This window comes from Perognathus longimembris, chromosome 22, assembly GCF_023159225.1.
Source record: "Perognathus longimembris pacificus isolate PPM17 chromosome 22, ASM2315922v1, whole genome shotgun sequence".
Lineage (NCBI taxonomy): Eukaryota > Metazoa > Chordata > Mammalia > Rodentia > Heteromyidae > Perognathus > Perognathus longimembris.
Window position 1 is genome coordinate 14001103 of NC_063182.1, and position 20537 is coordinate 14021639.

The 20537-nt window shown below is 34.0% G+C and overlaps 1 protein-coding gene across 1 annotated transcript in view; it reads left to right on the plus strand.

The window, feature by feature from the left end:
- Xrcc4 (X-ray repair cross complementing 4) overlaps positions 1-20537 on the plus strand; it is a 162447-nt gene that overhangs the window by 87549 nt on the left and 54361 nt on the right. The window contains exon 7 of the mRNA XM_048331064.1: positions 20260-20416. Coding sequence (XP_048187021.1) covers positions 20260-20416 — 157 coding nt within the window. The remainder of the gene's footprint in view (positions 1-20259; positions 20417-20537) is intronic.

Below are 20537 nucleotides of genomic sequence, written 5' to 3' on the forward strand. Positions count from 1 at the left end.
TTAAATATTAGTGTCTTTTTAAAATTAGGATGTGATCAAATGTTGCACCTGCAACATCTATATATTTGCAATATATAATCTGTATATAAATAATTGACAAATATCATAGTTATCATTTTTAATATTTATAGTTTCTCTGCTACAAAATAGAAACGAGAGTTGATTAATGGACATTAGCCTCAATTGAAATCCATGAAAATATGATTTAACTAAATGTAAGTAGCATTAGAATATAAACACTGAAGTTCAACTTTTTCAACCTCTTAATATTTAGCTCTACCACCTCTCCCTGGAGTTGGTTTTGAGAAATTGAAATGGAGCTCAGAATCATGTCCTAATATGAATGAGAACTTGAAAAATAATTGTGTGAGGTGAACTTGAATTATGAGGCATTGACATATGCACCAATCTCAGGCATGCAAATGATAGATATTATGATAACTACCACATGTATTTAATAATATTTTACAGGTCAATGTAAATTCTTTCTTTAATAATATGTCATCTTGGTGAACCCCAGATAACTGGGTCTACAAGTAATGACAATGGTGAATAGAGATCAGTGGTGTTTTCTAAAATTGCTAAATGAAAAGACCAGTGGTGGATTTTGAAGAAGAAACTTTTTTTTCTGCTCTAGGTAAATTTCCAATAGTTTTATTGATAAAAATAAAAAATGTAGTGTAAAAACAAGAAAGGTAAATTTAAATTAGAAAGGACCATCTTTCTTTTATACTTATTTTCTAAAAGACAAAAATCTTTTAAAATGTTTTATGTTAGGCATGTGCTCTGTAACCAAAGGAAATTGGAAAACAGTGAGTTAATAAAAACTAAACATATTTCTTTACTTACAAGTTTTTCAGTCTTTAATATGGTAATTAATATGCAATCTCACTTTTGTTACATTAGAAAATAGAGCATACACCATTTCCCACATTTTGATATTTGCATTATTAAAAAGTCAATTACCAAAAGAACGTGAGAAATAAAAAATTAACTAAATGCATAGCAATGTTTGATATAATTTCAATATCTTTTCTATTAGAAACAATTTCATTGATATTGAATTATACATTTAATAAATGATATCTCCCCAAATAGGAATTTCCTTTATTTATATAGTCATTGATATTTTTATTGCTATTCTCCTTCCCACTGATATGTGTAATATTTTCAGTTTAGGAATGTAAAATTATGAAGTTAGGCAAAATTTTCTTTTAAGTTGAAAATGTAATACTATCAATTTTAAGGAATTAAAAAAAATTGATATGGGGATATAGCCTAGTGTCAAGAGTGCTTGCCTCATGTACATGAAGCCCTGGGTTCTATTCCCCAGCACCACATATACAGAAAATGACCAGAAGTGGTGCTGTGGCTCAAGAGGCAGAGTGCTAGCCTTGAGCAAAAGAAGCCAAGGACAGTGCTCAGGCCCTGAGTCCAAGCCCCATGAATAGTTTTACTTTACCTGACAAACTCTTGCCACATTTTTTATTTAAAAAGAAAAGTCCAGAGACTAATTACAGTGAGTTTAATCACAAAAATCTGAATATTTCTGAGTATTTATTTCAGGATTTTTCTTTTTTTTTTTTTTTTTTTTTTGGCCAGTCCTGGGCCTTGGACTCAGGGCCTAAGCACTGTCCCTGGCTTCTTCCCGCTCAAGGCTAGCACTCTGCCACTTGAGCCACAGCGCCGCTTCTGGCCGTTTTCTTTATATGTGGTGCTGGGGAATCGAACCTAGGGCCTCGTGTATCCGAGGCAGGCACTCTTGCCACTAGGCTATATCCCCAGCCCCTATTTCAGGATTTTTCAATGATGTAGAAGCCTATGAGTATCTTTCTTTGCTATATTATAATACAGGTTTCCAAGCTGAAATAAATTTATACTTTGCTATTGTTGTGATCAGGGTTCATATGAACAATTTCTGTAAGGATTATGTGTGTCATGTATTATGTACCTATAATTTTCAATAAAAATGAAATAGGATTAATGAATTCTTGTTAAATATTATTTTTTTATGGTAAGCTGTCACTTAGATGTTTTTTTTTTCTTTGTTTGTTTGCTTGCTTGGTGATCTTACTGGGAATTGAATTCAGTGCTCTGTGCTGGCTAGCCAAGTTCTCTACTTTTTGTTTTGTTTTGTTTTTTTCAATTTTTTTCTTCTTTATTGTCAAAGTGAAGTACAGAGGGGTTACAGTTTCATACGTAAGGCAAGTACATTTCTTATCCAACTTGTTACCTCTTCCCTTATTTCTCCCAAGCCATGATTTGTACAGTTGGTTTACACCAAATGGTTTTGTAAGTATTGCTTTTGCAGTGGTTTGTCTTTTTATCTTTTGTCTCTCAAAAAGGGAATGGAATAGGAGAGAAAAAAAAAGGTACGGTTTCACATGGCATGTGGAAAGTAATTACAACAGTGATATATCACTCATTTCCATAACATGGAATTCATTTCACTTAGCATTATCTTATGCATTCATAAGGGCATAGCTATTAGGCTCTTGTGATCCTCTACTGTGACTAGCCTAAACCTGTGCTAATTATTCCCTATGAGGGAGACCATAGAGTCCATGTTTCTTTAGGTCTGGCTCACTTCACTTAGTATAAATTTTTCCAAGTCCTTCCATTTGCTTACAAATGGGGCAACGTCATTTTTCTGATAGAGGCATAAAATTCCATTGTGTTTATGTACCACATTTTCCTGATCCATTCGTCTACTGAGGGGCATCTGGGCTGGTTCCATATTTTAGCTATGACAAATTGTGCTGTGATGAACATTGTTGTGCTGGTGGCTTTAGTGTATTCTTGTTTGTGGTCTTTTGGGTAGATGCCCAAAAGTGGGGCTGCTGGGTCATAGGGGAGCTCTATGTTTAGGGATCTGAGGAATTTCCATACTGCTTGCCAGAGTGGCTGAACCAGTTTACATTCCCACCAACAATGAAGCAGGGTTCCCTTTTGGCCACATACCGTCCAATATTTATTATTGTTAGTTTTCTAGATAAAGGACATTCTTACTGGGGTGAAGTGGAATCTCAATGTTGTTTTGATTTGCATTTCTTTTATGGCCAGTGATGTAGAACACTTTTTCATATGTCTCTTGGCCATTCTCATTTCCTCATCAGAGAAGTCTCTTTTTAAGTCTTTAGCCCACTTGTTGAGAGTTCTTTGCGGTTTTGTTTTGGAGGAATTTAACTTTTTTAGTTCTCCATCTATTTAAGATATGAGGCCTTTGTCCATTGTATGGCCAGTAAAGATCTTTTCCCAATCTGTGGGTTTTCTGTTTATCTTGCAAGCTATGTACTTTGCCCTGCAGAAGCTGTGCAGTTCGATGCAGTCCCATTTGTCCATCCTTTCTTTGATTTGTAGCATTTCTGGGTTCTGTGAAGGAAGTTTCGTTCTGTGCCAAGGAGCCCAAGTGTTTCTCCTCCTCTTTCTTTTAGTGTTTTCAGGGTTTCTGTTTTAATTTAGAGTTCTTTGATCCATTTGGAAGTGATTTTCGTGCAGAGTGATATATAAGGATCTAGTTTTAGTTTGTTACAGGTGTTGAACCAGTTTTGCCAGCACCATTTGTTAAAGAGGCTATCTTTCTTCCATTCTATATTTTTAGCTCCTTTGTCAAAGATTAAGTAGACATAGTTCTATGTGTTCATTTCTGGTTCTTCAATTCTGTTCCATTGGTCTTCAGTCCTGTTCTGGTGCCAATACCAAGCTGTTTTTGTCATAAGTAGAGTCAGCATAACCCTTTTTAATGGGAAAGATATAGACTGTAAACTGAGGGCTCATGTTCATCCCTTTTTTACTGTGAATGATAGACATCCTTTACTCATACATCCAGGAAGGATTCTGAAAGCCATATAGATGTACAAATATTTGCACTTTGTAGGGTATAGATGAGTATTGTTCTTATGAGTTTTAATCTTTCTAGTTTAAAGAAGAACATACAGATACCTTTTTCTTTGTTTACTGCATTTCATACTCTTGTTCTCTGTGTTCTAAAAGGTAATTCAGATGACCAGATATTACTCCTATATGACCCAATTCAGTGCCTTATTCCTAGTAGGTTTTTCATTTTGTTTATTAAGTGGTAAATGAGTCCTTTACATAATAATTGAATATAATAGAGACAAAAGTAAAGTGTGAATTGGATGATTATTTCAAATATTACCTGCCATGTTACTTAAATACCATCTCCAAAATATTGACAATTGTGACCTTTTTGCATTACTTTCTTGCATAACAAGACTAACAAAAAGTTTATTTTAAAATCAAAAGAAATGCCAGTAGTTATGGCTTTTATTTGGCACAATTTCCTACCTGTTTCAGGAAGATGAAGTATGGTTCATATTAGTTGTTTTTCTCCAAGCTCCATAACACTTATTTAAAACATTTGTGTTATACCCAAATTAGTCTAAAAGACTCTATTCATTCCCTGTTCTTTGGCTTGTGTGCCACTTACTCACAAATTCATTGACTATGATTGATTATAAACTGCCAGTGAAACCTACTTACACGGATTCGTCATTTGGTGTATTTCAAGTGAGTCACAATTCCCTCTGCTATTGGATTTTACAACATGTAATAAGGTGTTTTTAATGGTTTTCCCTACAAAGTGTATGCTTTTCTTCTGCAGGTCAGCCTGGTTTAAATACATTTTGTTGGACATGACCCCAGTGAAATTTTTATTCTTCATTATCCTTTTCTTTCTGTGAAATCATATCTTAGGATATTTTAAAATCTAGAGTGCAAGCTAATTTTACCTCTATAAAATACCTACATAAAAATAAAGTTATAACTTTCTGTCAATCTTTGCAGCAATATCACTTTTTAAAAAACTTTTCTGCCTTCCTGATAAATTTTAGAATATCTAAGCCTTTGTTTTACGCATATGTTCTCATCTGATTGAGAACTCTGTAGGTAAACAGATAAAGCCGTGGTTATCAGCCTAGCACCAGCATATTCTTTATACTTCTTGAGTAACTAACATACTTTTGTCAAATTTCATGTCCTATTACTTTTGTATAAAATCTGTACAGAAAGCCTTACCATGAATGCTCTACAAAAATCTTAGAACTGTTGTTTAAAGCCAGAATGTCAAGAAGACCTGAGTTGGGGCTGGGGATATAGCCTAGTGGCAAGAGTGCCTGCCTCGGATACACGAGGCCCTAGGTTCGATTCCCCAGCACCACATATACAGAAAACGGCCAGAAGCGGTGCTGTGGCTCAAGTGGCAGAGTGCTAGCCTTGAGCTGGAAGAAGCCAGGGACAGTGCTCAGGCCCTGAGTCCAAGGCCCAGGACTGGCCAAAAAAAAAAAAAAAAAAAAAAAGAAGACCTGAGTTTGCACATAATTCTCAATGTGTAGATAAAACGTATGATATTACAGAGGTTAGTCTTCTATCCGAAACTACTTGTTCAGCTTGCTTGGGAGAACTGAACACTTCAGTTTTTACAGATCTCCCCACATCACTTCTTCGCTTCCTTTCTAAACAATGCCTAAAGTCTGATTAGGATTATCTTAATCAATTTTTTTTCAAGGAGAGTGTCACTGAATATTGTTAAGTTTCTGTGCAATTAGGGAAGGTCAAAGAACGCTATTTTTATGCTGCTCTTTTAGGAATATTTTCCTGGTTTTGATTTGCATAATGTATTTTATATCATCTTGATCATGATCAATATTAGGCCTTACAGTTTTTATTTCAAGAAATAATCATTTGTTCAAAGTTACATAATGATTAAGAAGAACAGCTGAACATTGTACTTATTTGTGAGTGGCAGCAAAGACCATGCTACTTAATTGCTCAGAATTATTTAGGGTCTTTTTCTGTCATCTAATACCTACACTTTTCTTGTAAGCAAATATTAATTGTTTGATGTGGGTGAGTAAAATGACAGAGTTTATAATAAAGAAGATTGAGGTGAAAATATGAAGTTGTCACTTATACTGGAAAGCACTGAGCCATCAGTTAAAAGTCAATTGGATGCACAGAAAGTATCAATCTGAAAAGAAAATTTCAAAATATGTTGTATTTGTTTCAATACAAATCATATTTTTCTATTCACTTTTGAATTGTGTAACCTGTTCTACATCTGTCTGTGCAATAGGCCAATTGAAGAAGCCAGTTAATTCTGATTTTATTGAGAAATGAACAGAGAGCGAGAATAAGAGCAGTCTTTATTTTTCTTCATCCTTAAGCACTCTAGAGGAGATCTTATTATTAAAAGTCAGGTATATCACGTTTTCTTATTGATGTAGGAATTTTTAGCATCAATTCATACTACAAAGACATTTAATTTGAACGTGTCTATTCATGGATACAGCATATCTTGCTCAGTTATCTTCTAAATCCTGTGAGTAATCATTTTCATTGAATGTAAGTTCATCCTTTGCTTTCTATTGCTACATTAGGAGAAAAGTACAGACCTCTCTTGGATGTAGGCCTTATCCCAAAGTGTCTATATTTTATGTTGACCTAACCTACCTATCAGGTTGCAAGCAGAAATAGTGATATTATGTGCCTGCCATTTGCTTCAGCCAGTAAAAAACAATGTCTAAAGTAATAATGAGTGGAGGCAGCAATAGTAAGTGTGTGGAGGTGAAGCATGTCTCAGAGTATATATCACTGTAAACATGAAGTTGCCGTGATTTTACAATTGAAATAGTAGAACTAGTTTAAAGTTATTCTTTTTTTCTACTTTCAACCATTATGGTGACAATTACAAAAGGAACTATGATTGAAACCTAGTATTCTATTTCTTACAGAATTATAATTGAAAAACAAATATAGCTCTTCTTCATCTTGAAGTATTATAGATACATTCCTCTTTATGCCTCCACAATCAGTTATCTCATATGTTGAATAATTATTACACAGTAAACAGGTGTACTAAGTTGAAGTCAGTATAGTTTTTTTTCTTCCTTTAAAGATATCTGACTTTTGTTATTGCAAGCAATTAATTTGCTGTCAACTTCACTTGACCCATTTTCCACTGATTTTTAGTGAAAATTTCTGTAAGTCAGGGACATCAGAGTGTTATCTGACTCTCCAGCTTTCTAGTGAAATGTTTTACTCTGCCACTTGGAAGTTCTCCATCTCCTAGCACCTGTGTGTAATATCTGGAATTGTACTCAGAAAACATCTTATGACCCATCAGCAAACTGTTGTCTTTCTGCTCTTAACAGAATCTTTTCTCTGGGCATGTACAGCCTACTATTTATTCAATGACTTATGATGATATCTTTTGTGGTACATTTCAATGCAGTCATCTCTTACTTTCTACTCTGCCTTATAAATCCCAACTATTTTAATGACACTAAATTCTAACCTTTGTTTTTTCTGTTGAGTTATATTATTGCTTATTAGCTTCATACATTTCTCTGTGTTGAGATCTAGAAAGTGCCTTCAGGAAGAAAGACAGGGGTTCTGAGTCTCATCTCTTTTATATCTTTTTAGGAAGCAAAATCCTTCCCAAACTGTTATCCAATGTTGAAGAAAAAAAATGTTTAAAAAAAAATTGGAAGTATCTATGACATAGGTTTTATATAAAACTAAATTCAACTTTTTTTTTGCCAGTCCTGGAATTTGAACTCAGGTCCTGGGTGCTGCCCTTGAGCTTCTATTGCACAAGGTTAGCATTCTACTACTTGAGCCACAGCACCACTTCTGGCTTTTTATGTGTGGTACTGAGGAATTGAAACCAGGGCTTCATGCATTCCAGCCCCTAAATTCAACTTTTAAACGTTGCTTCTTGCTGACATCAGTTTTATGTATTACATACTAGTAATGCTTTTGTTTTTTAAAGAAAGTAAATGTGCACATATATTAGCAATACATCAAAGATAAATCATATCAGCTTGAAGCATTAATGTAAAGCACTTCATAAAAACCCCATCCTGAGAAAGAGCAACATTTAAAAATTACTTGTGTTGAGAAAAGTATTCTGAGAATGGCCCATTAAGAATGTTTGTTTTCTTTGCCTTTGAAGTCCTGGAGTAACAAGATATTCTTCTGTGTTTAATAAAAATAAATTTGGAGAAAGCAACAGGTGTCTTTGTAAGAGAAAAAAAATCCTCCTCCAGACTAAAACCATTAGGGTAGACTGTTTTCTTTATTATAGTTACTGTTGCAAGATTTTGAAATTAATCTGTTGCTTTATAGACTTGTTGAAGGTAGTCTAGGAAATGAATTGCATGACTATTGATCTTAGGCCTGTCATGTTTAGTGTAGTTACCTCGTTTGTAGATTTGAAATAAGTTATTGTCCAGAATGCAAATCAGAAATGTGCAGCTACCAGAAAGTAAGAATATGGGGTGTGTGTGTGTGTGTGTGTGTGTGTGTGTGTGTGTGAGAGAGAGAGAGAGGGGGGGGAGGGCGGGGGGGAGGGAGAGCTAGTCCTGAGGGCTTGAACTCAGAGCCTGAGTGCTGTCTCTGGACTTTGTTACTCAAGGCGAACACTCTACTACTTGATCCCAATCTCCACATCTACTTTTTGGTGCTTAACAGGAGATAAGAGCCTCACTGACTTTCCTGCCCGGGCTGGCTTTGAAATGCGATGCTCAAATTTCAGCCTCTAGAGTAGCTAGGATTACAGGCATGAGCTACCAGTGGTTCCAAATTTGTATTGTTTTGGTGTTTACATTTCTAATAGCAATGTTCATTCTATATCTGTGTTTAAAAAAATATTTACTTAAAGAAACAGACGTTAACTTATAATAAATAATTGTCTGAAAGACAACTGGAAACATTTCACATGATCAGAAAGGAAAATACAAATTAATTTTAGAAAAGGTTCAGTAAAATATCCTGTATCTATTCTCCTGCTTCCTCTTTCTACCTCTTCCCCTAATGCTTCTTATCCTTCACCACCAATCATTCTTTTTCCTTGCCTCTACAACAATCTCATGACCTACTGAAAATGTATCATTGCTTATTGAACATCCATTATTGAAGGTCATTGTTTCTTACATCTTAAGTTTTCTATGCTCTATATGTATATCTGCAATAGTGACACAAATTGAAGCTTTTTTATCTGTACTTTCCCAGCTGTGTTATTGTAACCTCCCTTATGTAATCATGTTTCTTGGCTAAGATATCTAGAAATGATTATTTACAAATAATGTGCTCTTTCTACAACATTACTACATTTTCTACAGAGACATTTTAAATGCTGACTTCAGTATAATATATTAGAATTTGAGTTCAGGGTTGTCCATGCAATGAAAAATTTTCGATAATCAGTCAAATTTTTACTTTGTTGTTTTTATTAAAAGTCTGTACTTAATATTATTGCTTGTCATTTAGGTTGAATTTATAAACTCTTCAGTATTTATCTTGGTACTGTTTTTAGGCAGCTAGTATATTCCAAGAGACATGAAAAGCCATTTCACAAATTTCAATTTTATTTGAAATATCAAAATATGTACATAAGTGAAGTATTCACTTTGTTAGACATTTATTGGATAGGCACCTTTAAAAGCCTTTTTTCTCCCATTTTATATGAGTGACAATACTACAATGCCACTCATAGTAAACGTGTTGATCTTAGTTTTTAACTATGCCTTAAAGTAAATGTTTTATGCAACTGTCCGCTTTATAGATTTCAGAAAGAGTAAAATGGAAAACTCTGAGTAGTGCTATCATACCCAACTTTCTGGTTTTAAGACTAAAATACCTGAAGAAATTGAAATTTGTACTTCCTGGTCATAGTACACACACACACACACACACACACACACGTATGTATATATATGTTTATATATACACATATATGTTTGTATGTATATATGATGTCCTATAATTGTATTTTTTGTGAATGTAGAATTTACGAAGAGAACAGGAAATGAAATTTTCATATTGCATATACACACATATATTGGAGAATTATTCAACTGTAAAGAAGAATGAAAAGAAGTCACTTGCAGGGAAATGAATGCAACTAGAGATTATCATGTTGTCAAATCTGTCATCCTCATCAGAGTAGGGATGACAAATATCACATGTTCTCTCACATATGCAAAAATCCCCTACTTAAAAAAGAATGACAGGAATGTAAATGAGATTTTATTTAGAATGAGTCTCAGCAGTTGTAACAAGAGTGTAATTAGAGGTAACATGGGTACTGTGAAATACTGTATACACATATCTGGAAAAAATAATTAATCCTGCTGAAATTGCATTAATTAAGCTAGAAGGGGGATGAATATGATGGGGTAAATTAAATACATGCATGGATGTATTACTTTGAAATTCATACTAATAATTTCATACTAATTAAAATGTTTAGAAATTATACATATAGATGTAAAATATAGATATCGACGTGAATATAGTGTGGATTTAAATATACTAACCCCAAACAAAATTTTGTATACCTAATAATAAAATCTTCAAAGAATTTTATGTAACCCACCTATAGTTAGATTGGTAAATGATTAACAGACCCATGTTTGTGATACTTCTTACCTTGTGTATTGGTACATTGTTTTGTTAGTTACTTGGTTGTTTGGTAAAGAAGTCTTTTTGTTGATTTCTTGTAAAAGTTTGCATGGCTTTCGGGTTGAAAGCTACTTGAAACATGTCTAGCATCATAATCTGTCAATCTCCTTTTTAAAAGTCATCCTGCATTTTTCAAGGGATGACTCTGAATTTGTCATCATATCCTCCTCTTTCAAATTTATTTCACAAAGATGTTAATGCTATTATTAAATATCTTAAAGAGATACAGACAGAATATCTTTCTCCAATGCATGAAAATAAATCCAATTTTTTTCTGAGATTAAGAATGCATGGCAAATTAAAATAGAAAGAATTAGTAATGCCACATAAACTCAGCCAAATCCTTTCACTGCCTGGCAATGATTAGAGAGTTTGCACCCCACATAACTGTGTCTCATCTGCCCAGTTCACCTGGTAATCTTGTAACTTTTTGACTCTTTAAAGTAGTAATCAAGCTAGCCATCCTTTCCTAATTCTCACTTGTTTACTTAGCATCTCCAAGATAACTTCTGTATAGCTTTACTTAATTTTGTCTATTTGTTGTCTCTCGATTAAATTACCTCTAAGTTCTGTAAAGAGAAAGAAAAGATTTCATTAAAAATTTACCCAAATTTAAAAAACAAACTTTCAAAAATCCTTCAAGATATGCCTGAACAAAACAAAATGTTTTAGGCTGATCAAAGTCCATTCCTAACTGGATACAACAATGAAAGCTTTATGTTGACTCCAACCATGTCTCCATGTGGGCAGCTGTTGAAAGCTGAAAAATTGTAGTTTTGTTTTCTGAAAACTTATTAACCAGTAAAGTATTTTCCAAGGTTTGTTATTTTTAACTTCAATATGATATCAAGTGAAGGCTTAATGTTGTTCTTTCATAAGCTGTTTTTCTCAAATAACCTATTTCTTTTCTTTGAGTTACCTCGCATGACAGAGCAGGTATAGATAAATAACCGTATAGTATTTCACATGTATGCTAAGTAATTCTTAAGGAGTTATTTATTAGTAGCTTCATAACTATTTAAGAATTTATAGCAGTTAATCAATGAGTATTTGTTGAGGAATTACTGTTTCACATTGTATTAATACAAACAGTGAACAGAAAAAATTTCAGCCCTGCTTTTATGGTGCTTATAAATATTCCATAAATATTCCAAGTATGGTGAAATCTAAAGATTATTGAGAAAGAGTTCCAAAAGATGACTGAACAGTTTCAATTCACATTTATTGCTTGAGTTCATTCTGAAACATCCTCTGTGAGTTGAAGATGTTGATCGGTGTTGAGCATTTGTTTACATGTGTGAGGCTCAGGGCTCAGTACTGCAGGAAAAGTCATAGACTGAAATGTCCTCAAAACCAGATTTTCTTAAATCTGAATGCTTAGATACTTCTGGATTGTGTAGTTTGTCTTTCATGGCCCACCCTGTCTCTGAAACTGAAAGTGTTGTATTTCCAAAGATGACCTCTTGGGTTAACCCAATTTTTATAGGTTTTTGATTTTTTTTTTAAGCTTCTTGCTATGTCACCCAATAGGCCTTACTTTTGAAAAAGTGAATGTATATGAATGCACATGTACATACGCACATACTTCTTTTTTTTTTTTTTTTTTTTTTGGCCAGTCGTGGGCCTTGGACTCAGGGCCTGAGCACTGTCCCTGGCTTCTTCCCGCTCAAGGCTAGCACTCTGCCACTTGAGCCACAGCGCCGCTTCTGGCCGTTTTCTGTATATGTGGTGCTGGGGAATCGAACCTAGGGCCTCGTGTATCCGAGGCAGGCACTCTTGCCACTAGGCTATATCCCCAGCCCTCGCACATACTTCTTAATGTTTTATACTATTTGTCAGTTTATTTGATGATTGCTGATTAAAAGATCAGACCATTGATGGACCTAGAACAAATCATGGTAAGTGGAGTAAACCAAACTCAAAGAGACAAAATGCGTATGGTTGCTTTCATATGTGGAAGTTAAATCTAAAATCCAACTAGGCATGATAAAGGGATAAAGGGATCAAATGCATTTACACACAAACAAAGTGATTAAAGGAAGGCATACTCACTAGGAGAATTCAAATATGGAATGTCTGAACAACTAAATTACTGTTTATCAGGGGGGAAAAAAGCAGGAAATAAAACCATATCCTTGGGGGGAGGGGAGGTAAAGGAGAACACAGGAATGGCAAATACAGTCATTGTATTAAATACACAGGATGAAAAATAGGAGCTATGTAACTTGTGGATAGAGGTGTGAGGGAAAAATAGGGGGGATGGAAGAAGGTGTGACATTGTCTGAAAACCACTTTGGACAACTCCTTAATAATAATAAAAAAAGGATAGATTAATGAGCTTTACTATAAGATAATGATCAGTTACTCAGATTAGATTATGAAAACAAGGCTGCAAATGGCAACCTATCTGAAAAAATAGTGTTTACTTGTTTGGTCAGACTGGAAGTTGACTCTCAAGATAAGTTACTTAAGATGCTTCTTTTTGAAGTGTGCTCACTTTATCTCAGTTCCTCTTCCTGATTATCTAAATTCTTGTCTGTAAGACAAAGTACAGAGACACAAAGTACCCAGAGGCATTGGCTGTTGGCCTTCCCTGTTGAAGAAAGAATCTGTTTTTAAGCTTCAGATTTATTTATGATTGTATATTAAGGTTTGACTTCTCTTTTGTTTGATAACTTGAAATTAAAACACAATGACTTGTTGGTTATAAATACTTTAATGGATGCTTGAGGATGAGTAAATAAATAAATAAAACAGCTCCAAACAATCATGACAGTTTGGGTACTCTTTATTGCAGAACAGATGGCTTTTTTTTGTGACTACTGAATTATTTTGAATTTAGAAAAACACTAACTTGTATTATGGATTTTATTTTCTTTTTATATTTGTGAGAAGATCTAGAAGATAGTCTAAAATTTCCTCAAGCCTTGAAAATCAATTTGATCATTTAGAAGAATAGAAACCTTTTGAAAAGAATGCAATAATGCTGATATCAAATGTAACCGATACTTCTGTCTTTACAAAACAATGTGTAAGGCCAAAAAGTGATTTGAATCATTTTACATGTGACTTACCTGATCATTTTAGAAATCACGGTTAGTACATGCCTCAACCAGGGTCCTTCTGAGACTCTGTAATATGTCCAAGGTAAGTAGTGTCTTCTCTATATCATTGGAAGGTCTACAACTAGTGTTTTCACAAAAATAAGTGAAATACACTTTTGGAAACAAGAGCTCCAGCCTTCATATTTCTCACATCTGAAACTGTTGGGTAGTATGTTAGCAATATGGATACTTCAACAGGAAAAGAAAGATAAATGGAGAGAGTAACAGTATGAGATAGTATATGTAAAATGAATGATATAATTTCTAAGTCCAAAGAAAAGAGGAAACTTGCTGTGATTTAGGAATGCTGGCATGGCCGAAGTGAATTAAGCTAGCTATACTGAAAGAGAACATTAAGGTAGCCAATATAGCAGTGGACAATATTTAAAATAGAAAAGTAATGAAGACAGATGTCCCACCCTTGGAATATACCTTAGAGACAATGGTAGAAGATGTATGGGAGGTCACATTGTGGAGGAATTTGAATGCAGATGTAAAACATTAGAATTTTATTATGTGAGTATTGGGGAAATTCTGCTAGTATTTGCTTGGTTATGACATATACAAACAGCACATATTATGTTTTCCTGGTCAAAGGACCTGACTGGGTTTCCTTGTTCTATAATTTAATCTGAGGGATAATCTTTATGATGCTTCAGGATGTTTATGTGTTATCCACTTGTGTGTATGTATAAAACATTAAGTGAGTATTTAAATGGCTGTGGCATAGAAAGTAGAGAAGAGGTGGCAGTCTCCTTTAGAATATTGTCTTGTTTATACTAGGGATACTATGATGAAGAGAGAAAAGTAAACACAATGCTAACCTCATAAAATACACTATATTTTAGAAATGTTACTCTTCAGAATATTAACACTGTAGAATTTATTGACAAGAAACTGTAGTTTACCAGGTAGTTTATTAATTCATGGGACTTACCCAAATTCCTGACCATTTGGCCAAGTGTCATTTCATTTTGACCTTGAGAATGGCCAAGGAAGCCAACATTCATCTCATGTCTTCCTTTGCTGCCAAGATCCTGCAGCTTCTGTCAGATGAGAAGACGTGTGGCTTTTGTGGAGCCACCTTTCACAATAGCAGAGCTTGTGGAGAGATTCTCCATTTTCTAGATGCACTGAACCTGATGAGAACTTGAAGTTCATCCCACAGCTAATGCCAGTCAGTACTTTAGCTGCAGTAGGTTAATTGGCAATTGAATTTATCCCGCTTTGGTTTTGTTTTAAATCAAAAAGAAATCACTGGAAATGGTGAAAGACACATTGTCATGATGAAGAAATTTATGATAGTATTTAAAACTGAGAATTCTGGAAGGTGAATGCTCCCCAGAGAAAGTCAGATATATACTCTTCTGCCTAGCTTGGAAAGCTTACAGTTTTCTATAATGTACGTCTATGTCTTCTCCACTTTCTCCATTTCTTTTCTACTTTTCCATACTTTTCGACATTTGTTGCCTGCATTTTTTTCTCTCATGAATATGACTCCAACCAGCCATGTATCCCCTTGTTATTAATTATTCTTTTTCAACTCTATTCACAGTCTTCTGCGTATCCAAAATAAGGGCAGATGACAAGGTAAATTTAATATATTTTTAAATTCGATGCGTAATTTAAAAGGGAAAACTTGAATTGTTAAATTTATAAAGTCACATCAGAATATCCATGGTTGATTAGTTCCAGGCCCTCTGTGGATACCAGAATCCTGAGATATTGAAGTTACTTTTATGAGTGTAGTATTTTTATATAGCCTACACACAACTTTGCCTATAGAATACTTAATTCTGCATCAATGCTGTTATTCTGTGTTGTGTTGGGAAGAATGACAAAAAGAAGTGACTACTTTCACAAATTTTTGAACATTTTTCATCTGAGAAATCATTGATGTGGAATCCACATATCTGGAGCTGCAAGTGTCTATGAAGTTGTAGATAAAGCAGTCATCTTGGAAGTCTCTATATTTGGCTTTCTATCAGTGTAGTTCTATTTCAATGAAACAATTGTACTTTCATGTGGACTCACAATCATTGTTTCAAGGACCTCCTTGTTAGAATAGAAATTAATATGAAACACTAAAGCAATGGAAAAAGGAAGAGAGATGTTCTTTTGTGATACACTCCAACTATATATGAAACCAGAATGACAAACCTAAATAAAAGCTGTTAATCAATAGTTGAGAAGGTAGGGAAAGAGAAAAAGGTTCTCTTTGGAGAGTACTAATGACAGGGATTTGGACTAACAAGGTTAGAAGAGGATGGATTTTGTCAAAACATATTGTCAGCAAGTGTAAAAATAGAACAATGAAAACTCTTGAAATAATGCTAGGGTAAAGTAGTATTAGGAAGAGTGGGTAAGTTGAATGATATAGGTAGGAATTGATTGTAATATATGTACATGTGTGGAAATGTTCCAAGATATGATAGAATGTTTTGATATTTATTAAAGACTATCTCAATATAAAAATTCCCTTTTAAAGCAATATATAAAGGAGAGTTGATTACAGTAGAATCAGTTATTACATGTGCCTGAGAAACTGAAGGAAGCCCTGTTTCCCATAGTGTAAACACAAACCAAGAAAAGATATAGTCTGTTGGAAGAGTACTAAGCTTATACAGCTGCCCCTTTTCTTCATGCCAATTTTAGAAAATCTCCACTGTAATTATCAAGAGAAATGAATCATAATGTTGAGGTGAACTGCCAACAATAGTTGGTCAATCACAGCTTCAGCTTCATTGTGATAAGTAATGATAAACCAAGAAGTTTGAAGTGTGAGATTATGTGTATATATAGAGAGAGATAAATATATGTATGTATATGTATATACATGTTGTATATACATAGATATTTATACACATATATGTATGTATGCACTTATATATGTGTGTAATTGCCCACCGTTTGCTTCAAAATAATAAGTTTCAAAATAAATTTTTCATAAATAGAATTGTTACCTAAATATTTACTAAATCCTTGAACCTGCTCTTAGGCTTGAACAAGTTCCAAGCTACCTCTTCTTTCAGGTTCCAGTCATATCCATGTAAAGGGATCCACTTTTGGCAAATAAGGAGTTCTGAAGTAAAATTGATGATATCTTCATGCAGCTACCTTGTCCAGATCTCATAACTGAACACAGAATGACTTAGCATAACATCCCAGAGCATTTAGCATAAGAAATTATGTCTAAAAATAAATAGGCTTCGTGGGATTTTTATAACATGCACATGTAATGGTGAGTAGTAGCTCTAGAGTATTTTAGCCAATGTAAGCATCTCAGTTATCTAATTTCACACATGACAGCCCTGTATGCCATATTCATCAATCTAGTAGTTTAAATATATGTCTTGTTTTTACTAAAAAGCTCATATTTTTAGTTCATCCTACTAACTACTAAATTTTTAGTTATTGATTGAACTATAAATAGCAAAAATGCCTAGAGTAGTAATCAGGAATCATTTTTTTTTTGTTATTCTTCTTAAAGTTCTCTTGGTTTGTCTATTACCTGGGTTATAGCTCACTCTAGCATACAGTTAGGGACACTATTTTTCTTTTACATTTGTAAGCTAAACAATTCCTTGTTTACCTTCTAGCTTTTTGAAATATATAATACATCATGTATAATTGTTCTGCTGTTCAAACATATACAAACACTTCTTATACTTATCTATCTATAACTTGGTACCCACTGGTCAACTTCTCCCAGTCCTTTCTCCCTGGTTTCTGGTAAACAAAATTAAACTCTTGAGATCAACCTTTTTAGATTTCACATCAGATCAAATCACATGGTATTTTAAATGAGTTGTATACATTCTAGAAATGGTATAATCATATCACATATAACATGTCCTTTCTTCTTGCTATTATGTCAGCTGTCACTTGGAATTGTAAAATAAATGACAAAAGTTTTTGCAACTTGTTTTTAAATTTTTACCTTATATTTTAATTAAAAGTTAAATGTCCTCTATCTCGAGCCTGGTTTTCATAGAGTCTGCACTTGTGTCTTCATAAGATAGATCATAGCTTAATAAATTTAGGAAACCATTTATCTTGAAGGTAGTAAAATAAATAAAACATCCTTTATTCTTGAAATGCTTTTTGGAGGTCAATAAATAATGTACACGAAGTCTGGTGGAACCTAATAACTAAACAGCATTGGAAATAAAGTTTGCTTTAGTAGACATTGAATTAAGATTTGATCAAGGAATAGTTTACCAAATAGGGAAAATATTTTTTAATTTTCAAAATAATAAAATGGAAGCACTGGTGGTTGGTTTGATCTGGATAAGTCATTTAACATCTCTAAAGTCTTGGTTTCCCCGTAAATGTAATTAATATAATAAATATTTCACTGAGTTATTTTAAGGAAATATAATATCTATAGCACATTACCCAGTATGTGAGTTCTCGAAAGTACTACATATTAAGAGAAAATAAATAAAAGAATAGAGAAGAGTTTCAAGCAAGTAGCCAACAGTGTCAGCTAATCGAGAGAGATCAAATCAGGTATGAACTTTAGGAGTGAGAACTCAGCATGCAGACTTAACTGCTAGAAATTGTGTGTGTGCACACTCACTCATGGATCTGTGAAATGATTTTTCTTCAGAACTTCACACTAAAATTTATGTAGGAAGTTCATAATCCATGCAGTTACATCATTGCTGTTGTGAGGTCTCTAGTGAAAATTCTATTAACAAACATCTTCATAAGCAGTGTCCTTAGTCAGCTAATCCTTTGTATCACACTTTATCTAAAACAGAAGGAAATGAGAATTTCTGAGTGCGTGTGATTCCAATCATTTCATTAACTTTAAAATTTGATTCAGCTAGTACGTGGTGGCAAGTGCTTTTAACCATAGCTACTCAGGAGTTTGAGATCTGAGGATTAAAGTTCCATGCTAGTCCAGGCACTTAAGTCAAATCCATGAGACTCTTAACTCCATTAAACCAGCAAAAAACTGAAAGTGGTGGTGTGGCTCAAGTAGTAAAGCACAAGTCTTGACGTTAAAGGCTAAACAAGAGCACAAGGCCCTTAGTTAAAGCTCCAGTACCACACACACACACACAAACACACACACACACACACACACACACATCTGATTCAACATACAAAGAGGAATGTTCTCAAAATTTCTGTTGCTATAATTAGCACTTTAATCAATGCTAATTTTTGAAGGTATGTAGGTTTTAACTCATCTACACTAAACCTGACCGTATTTATTTACAATAGTTAAGTTATACATGCTTTTCAATTTTGTTTGCTCTCATTTTAATGTTTGCACATTGCCAAAACTTTCTAACTAGAATAAAAACTTTCCCCTAGCCACTTTTGAATGTTTCTATTAAAAAAAAATTCAAATATACTGAGATTCCAAATGAGAAAGTATTATCATTATAATATTTCCTACTATCAAAACACCCCCCACTCCTTTCTCTTTTTTTTCCATTTCAAGTGATGTATAAAGGGGTTTGAGTTTCATACATATGACAGTGAGTACATTTCTCTTTTGCGGGTCCTGAATTTTTGAGCTCAAGGCCTGGGCATTGTCCCTGAGATTTTTGCTCAAGGCTAGTACTCTACCACTTGGACGGACCACACTGCTCCACTTCTGGCTTTTTAGTGGTTAGTTAAAGGTAAGAGTCTTAGGGACTTTCCTTCCTGGGCTGACATTTAACTGATTCTCAGATCTCCACATCCTGAATAACTAGGATTATAAGTGTGAGGCACTAATGCCCGGTTCAGAGTTCCCCTTTTTCCTACATAAATGTGTATTATAACAGAACATAGTGTGTACTGTATGAAAGAGTGAATGTTCTGGAGACTCTTAAGCCTTCTGGAGCTAAATTTTTAATTGAGAATATAGGAACATTAACTCAACCCTATTGTTGCGTCTATCTCACATGAACCAAACACTGCAGTATATTTTAATAATAGCCAAATGGGAGACATTTTTTACTATTTCCCTACTTTCCTTTTCCTTTTTCTTCAAAATTTGTCTAAAAGTCTATGCAATTAAGATGATTGTGGGGCACATGCCTGTGATTCTAGTTTTACAGGGAGGTGGAGGAAGGATTGGAACCCTTTTCAAAAAGAGAGCAAGAACTTGTGTCAAAACAAGGTATTGATCTAGACATATTATAAAAGACTAGGGGACAAATCTGGTAGTTGAGAGCAATTAGGTAGCTGGAGTGAGACTAGGTTCTAATTCCAGTACTTAAAAACATGTTTGTGACATTACCTGATTCACTAAGATACTTGTGGATGATTCCTGTTGAATATAAATTTTATTTAGATCATTTGTAGAGCATTTCAGCATTTTTTTTCTCCCAGAACCTTTTGTGGATGCCATACTCTATCGAATTCTAGCATAAAAAACATTAAGTAGACTGACAATGTGTTAGAGAAGGTTCTTGTCTGAAATAGGCAAAGATGGATCAAATAATTCTATATGTACACTATATATAATGTTTTATGTTCACTGTGGAGTAGAACAACGCTTCAAGTGACTCATGTCACTAAGTGCACATGAATGTTTGAGAGATTAGTTTTACTGTAATTTCCTTGTAACAATTTGTGTTAACTGCTAAAGGAGTAAGTTGAAGGTTTGTTTACAAGCTATGTGCATAATATTATTGAATTTCATACTTACCTTTCTTTATTTTAGCCACATTAAGTAAAGATGACTCCATTATTTCGAGTCCCGATGTTACTGATATCGCACCAAGTAGGAAGAGGAGGCAACGTATGCAAAAAAATCTTGGAACAGAACCTAAAATGGCTCCTCAGCTACCAGAGGATCATCAGCTGGCACAGATGGAAAAGTAAGGCATTTCATTGTCAAAAAATGAGACGAGTCTTTAAAAGCTGTTATATACTTTAAGTTTATTTATTTTTTTATTTTTTATTTTTATTTTTTGGCCAGTCCTGGGACCTGGGCTCAGG